At 45.5% G+C, this 12,898-nt stretch overlaps 1 protein-coding gene across 3 annotated transcripts in view; it reads left to right on the forward strand.

The window, feature by feature from the left end:
• The first annotated feature begins 207 nt into the window (after nt 1-207).
• Nucleotides 208-12,898, forward strand: part of TRPC4AP (transient receptor potential cation channel subfamily C member 4 associated protein) — a 29,118-nt gene continuing 16,427 nt past the window's right edge. The window contains exons 1-6 of one of the 3 annotated variants that reach the window (XM_052683437.1): nt 208-350; nt 8,234-8,362; nt 8,630-8,746; nt 10,070-10,127; nt 11,239-11,294; nt 12,562-12,690. In XM_052683437.1, coding sequence (XP_052539397.1) covers nt 234-350; nt 8,234-8,362; nt 8,630-8,746; nt 10,070-10,127; nt 11,239-11,294; nt 12,562-12,690 — 606 coding nt within the window. In that variant the 5' untranslated portion in view covers nt 208-233. Of the gene's footprint in view, nt 351-593; nt 791-3,856; nt 3,948-8,233; nt 8,363-8,629; nt 8,747-10,069; nt 10,128-11,238; nt 11,295-12,561; nt 12,691-12,898 lie in introns of those variants that run through there. The other 2 variants (XM_052683439.1, XM_052683438.1) reach the window with 2 other exon arrangements.

Genomic DNA, 12,898 nt, shown 5'->3' on the forward strand with positions numbered 1-12,898 from the left:
GCCGCTCCTAAACACAGCCCACCGCCGTCCCGCCGCCACACTCCGTGCCGGCACACTGCGCATGCGCACAGCCCCCTGGACTACATTTCCCAGCATGCTCTGCGCTCAGCCTCTTCCCGCAAAGCGCGCCGTGCCCGGAAGGGGGCGCTGCGGAGGTCCCTCGCGCCGCTCCGTACAAAGCGGCGAGGGAGGGGGCGCTTCCTGTTTGTCTCGGGCCGAGCGGGGCAGCGGCCATGGCGGCGGTAGGCCCTGGGCCCGGCGGCTGCCGGCGGCGCGGAGCTCCCACCAACATCCTGGCGCAGCTCCGCCACGGGCAGCTCAGCGGCTGCGGGCTCACGCGGGGGGCGCAGGTACCGCCGGGAGGGCTGTGTGTGTGCGGGGGGGCGGGCTGCGCGACCGTGGGCCCCGTGGGGCGGGCGGAGCTGCGGGCCTGCACTGGGCCCGGTCCTTAGGCTGCGCTCCTGCGGCTGCTGGGCCGCTCGGGGATCGGCTTCGTACCGGGGCCGGGCCTTGGAGCGGGGGCAGCGGCAGGGGTAGGAGTAGGGCAGGCCGCCTGTGGGCTCCTCTTATCCCGTCCTTCGTCTAAATGGGGAAAGGCCGCAGAGCCGTGCTGGGTTCTGCGAGGAAGCTGATGATGGTGGGAAACGCTGAGGAATGGAAGCAGCTCCTCCACCCGGGCTGCTGCCTATCGTGTGTGTGTGTGCTGCTTTCTTAACGAGCCGCCCCGGGGTTCTGCGCTGCTCGTTTCTTGTTGCAAACAACAGTCGATGTTTCTTTTAAAGGTGCAAAGGTAGGAAACAGAAGCGTGGCGTAAAGAACTTGCTTTTCGGTGGTCTCTTTATTAAGCTAACAGTATCTTAAGTTTTCAAATGTGGTAAATATGGGATTTTAGTGGTTTTCATTAGTTCAGCCATTAGGGTGTTCTCCTTGATTAAGAAGGCTTCTGAGCAGTCCCTGGGAGGATACTTGCTCATCCAAATCAGCATCCATCCCCAATGCTGTCGATGAGGTAGGTGGAAGAGGCAGGAGGTGATTTTAAGCTGCTGCTCTGTCCTGGTTCTACTGCTGGCTTAGGTGCCAGTTTGGTTAATACTTGAGAAAAACCTCATTGCTTGGTTGGATTTAACCCTGTTACTCTCTATTTTACAGGCAGCTATTTCAGTGGGTTGTTTTAGGAGAGCGTTCTGCAGACACAGGCTGTGGTGGCTCACCAACCTGTGTCTCTGCCTCTGTGCTTTAGGCTCCCATAGCAATTTAAGCCAAATAACCCTTTAAGCAGGTTGTGCACCAACATGAAGTGCTGGGCTGCTGTGTCTGCTCTGGGCTTCGTTTAGCTTGAGAAGCACAGGGTTGTACCATGTTTTAATTTGGGGCTGTTAGCAGTTGTTTGAAATGACCACAAATGGCCAGACTTGGAGAAATCAAGGAGGCTTCTGCCAGCTACTTCTTCCTTCTCACAAGGTCCAAATTCAGGGTGAATTTTGTTGCTTTTTTGTTTGTTTTTCTTTATACGTTTCATTGTGTCTGTGCTGAGCTGAGAAATTTCAGGCTTGGGCCGTAGGGCTCCCAGTGCTTCACAAATGTGGTAGGAATGCATTTTTTTGAATTACTTAGACTGAGGGGAAGAAAAAAAAAAAAAAAAAAAAAAAAAAAAAACAAACTTCTTGAATGATTTTCAACTCTGAATTGTGCCTTTGTACTGTTACCTTGAAGCAAGTCTTTTGTTTGCAGATCTAAATTTAAAACGCTTCGACCTAACCTTTAAAGAAGCACAAGGCAGTTTGGGGTACTTTATGTCCTATTTTTGTCAGTGTTTATCAGACCATTTTCCTCTTTTGACTCTTCAGTAGCAGCGTGGAGCCCTTGAGTGGGGTTCTCAGCTCATTTGCTTTGAAAAGCCTGAGAGCAGAAGGCTTCTGAGCTGCTGTGTTTGGGTCTAGAAGAAAAGTCAGGACAGTGCCCTTACTGTTCTCTGCAGGGAAGCTGTTGCAGGCTGCTTGAGCTGCACATCTGGTGTCCTGTGGAGAAACTCTTTTCCAGCACTTACTTCAGAGAGATTGGGAAACGCCATTGCCTGTTGTGGTTCCTGCCATCCGAGCCCTGTTCTCCCACAAGATTGGTGCTGCTTCAGCATCTGGTCTCTGGGAAGCAATTAGTATTCTTCTGTAGGCAACAGCAGACTTGCTTTGTTTGTAATGAAGCTTTGAATACTGATTTTAGGTGATCTCAAAATCTTTTTGTATGAGGAAAGCAGGTGCTGGTTCTTGAGATGGTAAGGATAACATCGACGTGTGTCAAAGGAAATTCATCAGCCTGATCTTACAAGGACACGAAAATAATTTGGACAACAGCTACGTCAATATCTGGCAGCACTGAGGCCAGCTGAACTTCTGAACAACCTGGATCTTTGCCACGTGTTCCTGCTGCTCTCACCCACCAGAAGTCACCGTGTTCTTGGCAGCTGGCCTGTATGCATTATTGTTAAGATGTTAGATGAATGAAACAGGTTTTGGTAAACATTGCCATTATGTGTTCATATATCCTTTGTGGCCGTATTGCTAGCCTCAGTTGCTGCCCTGGATGTGAACACCAGCCTCTGTTTCAGATTGTATAACCTCATGTAAAGGTTTGCCCTGGTGCTGAGCACTGAGCAAGTGAAAGGGGCTTTTCAGGTGCCAGTAAACAAGAAGCAGACTGACTTTCCAGAAGTGACACACGTCTTATAAGGAAAATATTACTTGTGAACTGGCTGGCCTGTGGTGCCTGTCCTGACACAGCTGTGCTGTGCACAGAGGCACTGTAAATAACACATGGCAGGGTTTGTGTTGCAGTTCCATCAAGGCAAGGGAGTGTTTTGGTTCACCTGACCAGGCTCAAAGCAAAGCTTCGTCCCATCTGCAACAGGACAAACGCCTCATCTGCTGCAGGCAGGCTGTGAAAAGCGTGTCTGTAACATGAAAGCAGAAGATATTTACATGTACCAGTGTGAATCCTTGTAGAGAAGCAGTGTAATAATGGATTAGCCAGAGATTTGCTGGCAAATTAGCATGCTTGTGGTGCTGTCCCAAGAGCAGATCATCAGCACTGGTCTCACACTGTCAGGACTGCCAAGGCTTTGCTGAAACAATCAGAGTGGAAAAGAGTCCGTTTTTCCGGCTCTGTCTCACAGTCTGCTGTTCTGAGGTTCTGCTTAGCATTGTAGTCCATATCCACTTCGAACTATTTTGCTGTGAAAGGAAAACATTTCCTACCTTATCATGCAGATTTCCATTTCCTAGCATTATGAAATCTCTGAAAATATTTTGGTTTCCAACCAATTTTGTTTCCTCCCGACAACGACGACAAGTGGACGTTCACGTGAACATAATCCTCTCTAGCAGCTCTAATTGTATTGCTCTGAGCAGGCTTACACCTCTTCAGGAGAGCACAGCCAGCCAGTGCTGGACAGCTTGCACTGGCTTTTATGTAACAGGGAGCAGAGCTCTGTCATATGCTGGAGATGATGTTGAAAAGTGGCAACGTTAGTCTCTGGGAGTGTTATTTTGCTTGACTAAAAGTGAGTGGGAGGAAAACAGTTCCTTGCTCCTGCCTTTTCCTAGCTATCTTTGCATGTTGTTTGGATTAAGAAACTGGCAGTTCCAAGGCAAGAGCGATCACTGAGAAGTTAATATTTTACAATCTTATTGATTTATTTTTTCTCTGAGCATGAAATCATCAAATAAACACTGGTACCCTGTATTAGTTCTGAAGAGCTGCCGCTGCTGAGGATCTGCTTTGGAGTCGTTCTGCTCTCAGAGGCGGTTGTGGATTTTGGAGGTAGCTGAGGTGTGGCTCATAGAACAGCTCTTGCTGCAGACACAGAGTGGAGCACTGCTTTGGGCTTCACAGGGATGGCTGCACCAAGCCAGGAGCTGCAGCAGGGCCTGTCCTTGTCAGTGTGCCTCCAGGTTTGTCCCCTCTTTTGGGATGTCAGGAGGAGGGTGGCAGGCTGGGCTGGGCTTTGCAGGAGCCCTGGTGCTGGGAGGAATAATCCACACCTCGGGGCTGCGGGGAGGCTGGCAGTGGGGATTTCTGCCAGCTTCGTGCCACCTGCAGGGAGTTGCCTTTGCAAATAAAGCACCGGGGCCTCTGACACCTTCTTACCCACAGCTGTGTGCCAAAGACCCAACGGATGACTGGCAGCTGCAGGCTTCAGCGCTTTCTCCTAAAGCACTTCCCAGAATTGCTGCGCGGGCCTGAGGTTGTGTGTCTGCAGTGCTGCCTTGAGAAAACAAAGACAGGGCAGGGGTTAACCTGGTGGTTGGGTGTGCAAAGCAGCAGGAGGAAAGAAACAGATTGTGCAAAGGAGTGTTTGGTAGTGACTGGGAAGGAAAATGCAGTAAAGAGAAGAAATGACTGGACGGTCCCCAAAATTGTGAATAATCATTTTCCTGGCTGTGTGTCAGAAACAACTTCCTAAGTTAGTACTGCGGGGAGGAAAATTAAATATTTAATTGCACAAATATTAGTTTCCTGTTTCATAAAGATGCAGCCTAAAAGGCTCGGCGGATGGGATATGGAAAGGATTTGGTTTCCTTCTAAATACGCAGAGGCCATGTGCTTGTGTCTGTTCTGTGAGATCCCTAACATTTGCCCATTTTATTTCTCTTACACTTTCTGAACATGGGATTTACACAAAGAATTGAGACAAATACTGGGAATGGAAATTCTGCTTTTTTAGAGACTTCCAATCTTAGCTTAATCCACAGTTGCAACGGCCTAAAAAGGAACTAAAAAAACCCCAAATAATAAAATCTGTCACAGAACGAGTCCTTTAGTGGTGAGAAGGATGCCTGGACCCCTGAGTTCACTGTTTTTGCCTTTTCAGATAGCAGCCTCATAGAAAGCACTTTCCTGTAATGACTGCTGAGTAAGACTGAAACATTTGAAGTGTAAAATGGGAAAGCATACAGAGGCTTCGAAGCAGTCATCACTGCAAGAAGCTTTAGACAGGTAACAGGTGTTGCAGCACATGGTGCAGCTCTGACTGTGTGCACTGGCACAGAGCAGCAGGGACTGTGCCTGGAGCTCTGCAGTCCTGCATGGACACGGCAGCAGCAGGTGCTGGGGAGAAGGGAAAGGGGAGCTAAGCTGATAGGGTGTGCATTCAGGGAGATAGGAGCACAGGGCTGCTTATGGTGTGGTGAAAGAGTGGGGATTTGCTAGTAGTTGTTGAATGTTAGAAATTGCTAATGGATGCCATGAAGAAATCCAAAAGGATTTCTAACAGGAAGAAGGAGAAAAAGTATCTAGATTTGTTTGCATTCTCTTTGACTTTGTGTATAATTCTTCCTGCATATAACTGTATAATGGGAGGGTATTCCTACTGTAGTGGGCTGCAGTCCTCTGGAAGAGGCTGAAGCGAAGTGCTGTGCATACCCTGCCTTGTGGTGCTGGAGGGGCTCGATGCTGTGTTTCAGCTCGGTGCCTAAATCCTCCTGAATGTCTGTGAACCAGGCTGCCACAGCTTGGCAGGTTCAGATAAGGTCTAACCTCACAGCCTTCCTTTGGGGTCCCTCAGGTATGCTCTGCAGCTGTCCAGCAAGTGAAGAAGAGTTGTGAAGAGTCCGTGTTTGGTTGGGTTTATCCTGCTTAGGTGAGACCAAAAATGTGTTGGAGAGGGAATGGGGCCCCACTAATTCTGATGGCTGCTCACTGATGTCTACCCAGAGACAGCGAGGAGAAAACCAACTTCACTTACAAGGGAAAACTGGTGACTTGCTGCTGTTACAGAAATCATGAGGCACACGTCTTAACCAAAATGGTTCCAAAGGAAGACAATTCCATACAACTTAACTGAGTTTGAATCCATCCACAGAATCCAAAATCTTCATGTTGGCAAATACAGCCCCACCACAATGGAAATACTCAGAGCCAGGGCAGCCTCGTAACTGTAAAATGGGGACCACAAGCTGGAGTTTGCAGTGAAACCAAGGATGGGTTTTAAATCAGGAGAAGAAAAAATTGCTCTTGGAAAGCAGTTAAAAGAAGATGAGAACAAGGAAACATTTACTACAGCCTTTCAGAATTTCAAGTCTGGAAGTTTTCTGCGGATTAGCACAAATACATCAGCTGGGGAGAGGAAGAGCTGCTAGTACAGAAATGAGAGTGGAGATCCTGCCCCAAACTGAGAAGCATGTGTGTGGTTAGCAAACGCAGCACTGAGCCCAGGACTGGGCTTTATTAGTGCTGAAGCCTTTTGGCCACTCTGAGGGCTGGATGCCGTGTGCTGTGCTACACCCTGGAACCTCGTGCTGCAGCCCCTGTCCCTCAGTGTTGCCTGCAGTATCTTCTCCATCAGCTGGGCTGGATAGCTGGAGCCTTTCCCTGTGTTCTTTGCGCTTCACCCAGCAATTAATCTGGTTCCTCCTGCAGCTCGGTGCTGTGTGCTCCTCCCACGCCAAGATGGGGCAGTGGCAGAGCTCCCTGTGCCCTGGATGCTCAGGGGGAGGGATGGGGATCTGTGGCTTCAAAGGAGCTGACCCATTATTCACAGCCTAAGTGACGCAAAGCCATTTTGAGTTTCTGGTTTTGCCCTGCCGTTTCTTGTAGGAACAGCCTCCATGGAAGGAGCTCTGCGTCATTCCCCAGCAATGCTGGTTGATGACTCTTACTCCAAGTTGGAAATATGAGAAAAGTTGAAAACTGAAGAGAGCAGTGTTACGGGCCAGGCTTGCTCACACTGCTTTGATCACTCCTTGTAACAAGAAAAACAGACCCTTAAGAGCCTTGAGGTTCTTTAAGTACCAATCTGAGTATTAGATTGAAGGCAAAACAAAGAAACCCTGTATATCTGGGAAGGTAAGAAGGGGGGGGGACTCGCAGATGCTGCCAGTTTGAGTTCATCATGACAAATTTCTGACATTGTATGCTGTCTTACACAGAGAAAAAAGAGTTAAATTCTCAGAAATAGGAGTATATTTGCATATAATTGTGTCTAATCAGGAACTGAACAGCCCTTTGGAATTGTTCTGAGGTATAGCTGAGAAGGATGCCTGGGCTGAAACAATAAGGAAGGAGATTTCCTGGCTGCAGCTCGGAACAATGAGCATGGAAGGAAGCGTGGAGTTAACCAGGGATCAAGGAGTGACTGCACAGAGCAAGGGCAGCTTCAAGTGTGGGTCTGGTAAGGGAAAGTGCACTTGCATTGCACTGGAATATGGTCCTGCTCTCCCTGGGGATTGGTGTGTAAAACATTTTGCCAGAAATCTTGCTGATTGGACATCTTGTCATTGTTGGCCATAACTGTACAAAAGTCAGTCCTCACTGCAGGTTTGTTAGGAACCTCTGGTGAAGCACCTTTAAGGAGTGGGGCTACATTTTGGCTAGCATTAACTGCACTGGGGACTTCACAGAGGAGTTCCTCCTATAGAGCATCTGCTGGATCACCCTGGAAGCCTTCCTGCTTTGCAGCACTTGCTGCAGCTTCTTTGAGTGGAATGTTCATCAGCATTGTGTAAAGCACTGTGATAAATATTGAGGATTTTTGTATGTTTTGAGAAGGAGGAAAACTGGAGTTGTTGGCAAAAATGTAGCAGCAAATGCTGAGGTGTTCTTGGTAATTGCAGCTTTCTTCCTGAGTGATAACACAGTGCTGTTCCCCTGCTGGTGGAGATGCTGGTTGCCATTTATGACCAGCCCAGGACTGGAGGAGGAATTCTTACTGTGGTGTAGATACGTTCCTCAGGAGCATGCTTGTCAGTCCTTTTGGTTTGGGTAATTGCTATGGCCAGTAATGGCTTTAGGGACTTGGCTGAGGAGGTACTCATTACACACTGAATGGGAAAAGGAATGGAGTCTGTCTTCATTGCATGCTCTCTACTTCAGTCTCATATCAGTTTTGATAGTGTCAGGGTCACCAATTTCCTCCTTCAGTGGTTTGTCAGTCAGAGGTCTGCTTGTGGAACTGGATGAATGTGATCCCTCTGAAAAACGTGATCGATATAGAACTATGGGATGGGAGTAAGTATTCAAAATGATAACATCTGCTTTCAGGCCTGTCCTTCAGATACCTTAACCATCCGCACAGTTCTGCTAGCCCTGCATAAATCCCTGCTTGGAGACAGGGGCTGCGTTTTGCTGCGGTACTGCCTACAGCACACACTTCTGTGATGTTCCTGTTTTGTTATTGTGGATTGTTTTCCTGAGTGTTACACGTTGGACACGTGGGAATTACATTCTTCCTTTGTTGCAGATCACAGAGGCCTTGTTGAAGGAAAGAGATAAACAAGCAAAGTGGAATGGGATTCCCCTGCTGTTACAAAAGCTATATGAGCACAGCCACCCAAACAGCGACTTCTCCCAGTGCCAAAGCATCTTAAAGGTAGTGCCTTCCTCTGTGTTCTTCTGGAATCCACGTGCTGTTTTGTTGTTACTTTCTTTAAAGGCTAACTTTAAATATGCTTACCAACTGTGATTTTTGGAACTGTTTCTCTGATTGTACCTGTGGATTGAATGTAGATAAGAGCTAGGAATGCATGTAATTGATGAGCCAGTAGATCCATGGATGCTCTGTGGAAGTTGTGTATATGCAAGTGAATAATTTTCTTTATAAATCACCTTTTTTTTTTTTTTTTTTTCTTGCATGCAGGAAATTTCTCCACTTCTTTCAATGGAAGCCATGGCATTCGTGACAGAAGATAGAAAAGCTGCTCAAGAGTCCACTTTCCCCAATACGTACACGTTTGACTTGTTTGGAGGAGTTGATGTAAGCATGGTTTATTTGGTTTGTTTTGCTGTGTTTTTTGGTTGTTTTTCCAAGGATTTCTGCAAAACAGTTGCACCATTGGTATGTCCATAAATGGGATCTTTGAGACTCTTCTAAATGCAATCTGCAGAATGATTTTACTGTGCTGATGTTAACCATTACAATTGTGGCTGTTCTGCCCTGTGCTGGTGAGGCCCCACCTGCAGTGACCAGGTACTGTGACCAGACATGGAGGGTCCTCAGTGCAGGAGAGACACTTTTCATGTTACATGAAAGACTGGAATCTCTCTGGATTCTTACCTTCAGGTAGCTCAATGAGCTACGAGACCTCTAGAATATTAAGAAATGGTTTCAAATGATTTCTAGCTGTAAGATTAAGCACTACAGTACTCTCAGTACCACTGAGAATTTCATTTACCACTGAAGGATGTGTGTGAAGACTTATTAAGCACACTGTGTGCTGTGTTAGCAAGATGGTCTGTGTTTACTGTTGGCATGTAATGCACACCGTTTCATCTATGGGAGGAAAAAAAACCAAACTAGGGGCTGATAGGTTTATGTGTGATGTTTGGACAATTCATCTTTTATTCTGTTCGTTGCAGTTTGGTGTTACACAGATACCTGAGTCTACTCCAGTTCACAATCATCAGCCACTGTGATCTTAGCTTTCCTTAGAAATGTCTGGCTTGTGTTTTCCAGTGGACTGGCTTTTTGGTTTTTGCAGTCTCTTTGCTGATTCACTCTCATTGCAACACTGTGCCTTTGTTTCCAGAACAATCCATCCTAAATAGATGTTTTTGAAACAACACTGGCTTACTTGCTAATATCTTGTCAACTGAGGACAAAGTTCTTCAGCTACCCAATAAATTTGGAGCATGATATGAAACTGCTTAAAACGATACTTTTTGTTTTTGAAACAGAAGCAGTGGTGCCTCCTGTTGAAGTGCTTTTGCTACAAGAATGCAAAGCACTTTTATTTTAATACTTAAATATTGGAAAATTGCTAAAGGTTCGTTATTTTGGGGGATGTGTGATTTCCCTCCTTCATGTTACCTGGTATGTGAGATTACTTTCTTTGTAGATTCACATTCTTAATAGTTTGCCATAGGAAAACTATTTTATATAACTGTTATTCTTTCTTCAGGGTGAACACAGCTATTTCTGTTAATTTTGACACCAGTGGTTTTTTTTTTTTACTCTGGACACTGAATCTTAGTGATTTCAGCAGAGGTGGGACTAAGTTTGGGTTTGTCACCGACAAATTAATTGCTCATTTGTGTTCCAGTTATTATTCCCTTTATTCTGTGTCTGTTGTCATTTCAGCTTTTAGTAGAAATTCTCATGAGACCAACTCTTATGACACAGAAAAAGAAACAAAAAAGTAAGTAAATAGTTGTGCTGCCTCTTCCTTCGTTGTTGCTGTGCCCCTTTTTGAGACATGAGCTGTTCCAGCTTTCTGTTGCTCTTTTCTCCGTGCCGGGGATTTCCTGCTCTAAAGTGAATCACTGGTTTCTTTATTTTCTGTAGAGCTGATTCATGCTGGGGTTTAGGATACTCATCTGCTGCAAAGTGAAGCTCACGAGTATTCATGTTATCAGCATAACTTTTCTCAGTGCAGGAAATCTGCAACCACTGGAAACTTTTCCTCTTACTGTGGCTGTTAGCTGGCTGCTGTTAACGATTATTAACAATAACCCAGTAACATTATTTATGTAATGGGATTGTATGGATTGTAAGCTAATGAAAGGTATGCTGCTTTCCTAACCTAGACACAGTGACTAGTAATTTCCAAAATGTTGTAAAGAGCGTTTGTTAACGAGGAGCAGTGGCTGCAGGGCAGCTTTCCTGCTGGAGCAGCTTGAGTTTAGTGTTTTCATTTATGTTGTCTGTGATTCTGTTGGTTCCACGCAACCCTTCTGAGGAAATGTCAAGCTGTGTGCCGTGCCCATCAGCCAGAGAACTTCAAAGGTGAAATGACTTGAGCTTGAGGCAGCTCCTGTACATCTGAAATACATCTTAAATACTGAAATGCTGGAAGAAATAAGATTGAAAGTTTTTCTAACAATTCCTGATGCTGTATGAAGAAAACCACGTGAAGAGGCACTTTTTTTTCCATCTTTAATAACTGGAATTAAAGGTCTGTCAGCAGTTTTTCAGCTGACAGACTTAATTTCTGATTTCCATTTCCCCTTTTGAAATCTTGCTTACTCTCTATCCTTTACTTCTGCGTGTGACTAAGCTGTGCACTAGAGCTCAGGTACATCTTATTGTCTGCAGTCCAAGGCAGAGGTGAGTAGTAGTTGTGGAAGAAAGCAAGCAAACAGGGTAGGTAGTGATTCTTCCTCTTTTTTCTTCTCCAAGCATTTGCAGGTATGATGTAAGCCAGCACTTAGCTTGAAATTCTTGGTCTTTTCAATGGTGTTCTATCACTGCTTTGGATGCTAGTGTTCTTTGTCAGCTTACAGCTCACAAATGTGTTTTCTCTTTTGCAGTAAGTGATGACCTCATCAAGGACTGTTTAAGCATACTGTACAACACGTGTATATGTGTAAGTAATTGCTGTGAAAGTGTTCTAGCCTGAGCAGTGCACAGGTTGTGTTTTATATGATGTGATTGTTTTATACTTGATGAGATAACAGACCCTTTTAGGCTTAATTTCAACTTACTCTGAAGCTTTTCATTACAGTTCCTTTAGATACACAGCCACCCTGTATTGTGGATTATTATTCAAATATTTTGCTTTCTTAGGCACATTGTCACTTGTTTAGGTCTTTGAGTATCCGTGTTGCCATCAGACAGCTGTGTCAAGCTCTCTAATGTCATGCATTCAAGCTTAAAATTTGAAACTGGGGATGGATGCCCACAGTGTAAGCCAGGCTGTGTTGCATCTTGTTCAGTAACACTACTGACAAACACTTCAGGTCCAATTGTGCAAATTCTTCATATCCTAAATGTCAGCTCAGTTGCCAGTGGATGGCAGATCAGTGCCAGCTATAGAAGGGCATGCCTCTCATTATGTTGACAGGAAATATCCTCAGCATTGTTTACTTAATCACACAGTTCATTATGCCATAACCTAGGGAGCATTGTTTAATGAAAAAAGCCAAACAAACCACGAACGTGGTTACTGGGCTGGAGCTCTTCCAAAGACAGCAGCTTTATCTCCAGAGTTGGAGTACTCTGTATCTGAGTACAGAAAGGAGAACAGAGGGAATGACACTTCACTTGACTCACACTAGTTTTATTTTTCTGAAAGCAAAGCTAATGCAACTTTTGCAAACTGAGCAGTTTGAGAGCACGAAAACTAACTGTAATGAAGTGTGTGGGGACCCCAGAAGTTATTCTTTAGCATGCTTTAGTGTGACTGTTCTGTTCTTTGCTAGGTTTGTTATGGCTGACATTGGATTCTGGTTGCTCAAGCTCTGAAAGCAATGCTGACAGTTTAGGAGGAATTTGAGGGCTGAATTTTGCACACTGTAAAATGGAGCTGACAATAATTTGTATGGGAAAATAGAGGCGAGCCTCTCTGATGTGTTTCCAAGCATGCAGTGTTTACTCTTGGCTTAAGCAAGTAAACAACTCTGTTTTGAGATGAAGCCTCCCATCCTGCAGTCTGTAGTTTTTGAACAGCCCATTTTAACTTCAAACAAGGGTTGGAATTGCTTTTGGTCACCATAAACACAGTGCTTTCTGGTCTCAGAAGCAGCTGATTTTGTAACACAGCCTCTGAGAAACTGTTCTGTACGTGCCTGTGCCACATGTGACTCAGCAAGGTGGGTTCTGACTCGGGGTCTGTTGGTGCTTCTCCTTTTTAGACGGAGGGAGTCACGAGGCGACTGGCAGAAAGAAACGACTTTGTGCTCTTCCTGTTTACACTGATGACAAACAAAAAGACATTCCTACAAACTGCAACGCTCATTGAGGATATCTTGGGAGTAAAAAAGGTTTGTTGCTGGTTTCTTATACTTGTGTGGCTTTTCAGGCCAGTGGGGAAACACAGCAGTTTCTTTGAAAACAGCACTCTAAGATAGCAAGCATTCTTGCTTCTTGTAGCTTGTTTGAAGCATGGCTGTTTACACCAACATTGTCTTTAATTGCAATTCAGACAGAAGCCAAATTATGTATGTGGCTACTTGTAATGGCTTTGCATGA

The sequence above is a fragment of the Tympanuchus pallidicinctus genome, unplaced genomic scaffold (genome assembly GCF_026119805.1).
Source record: "Tympanuchus pallidicinctus isolate F22 unplaced genomic scaffold, pur_lepc_1.0 scaffold20, whole genome shotgun sequence".
Taxonomy (NCBI): domain Eukaryota; kingdom Metazoa; phylum Chordata; class Aves; order Galliformes; family Phasianidae; genus Tympanuchus; species Tympanuchus pallidicinctus.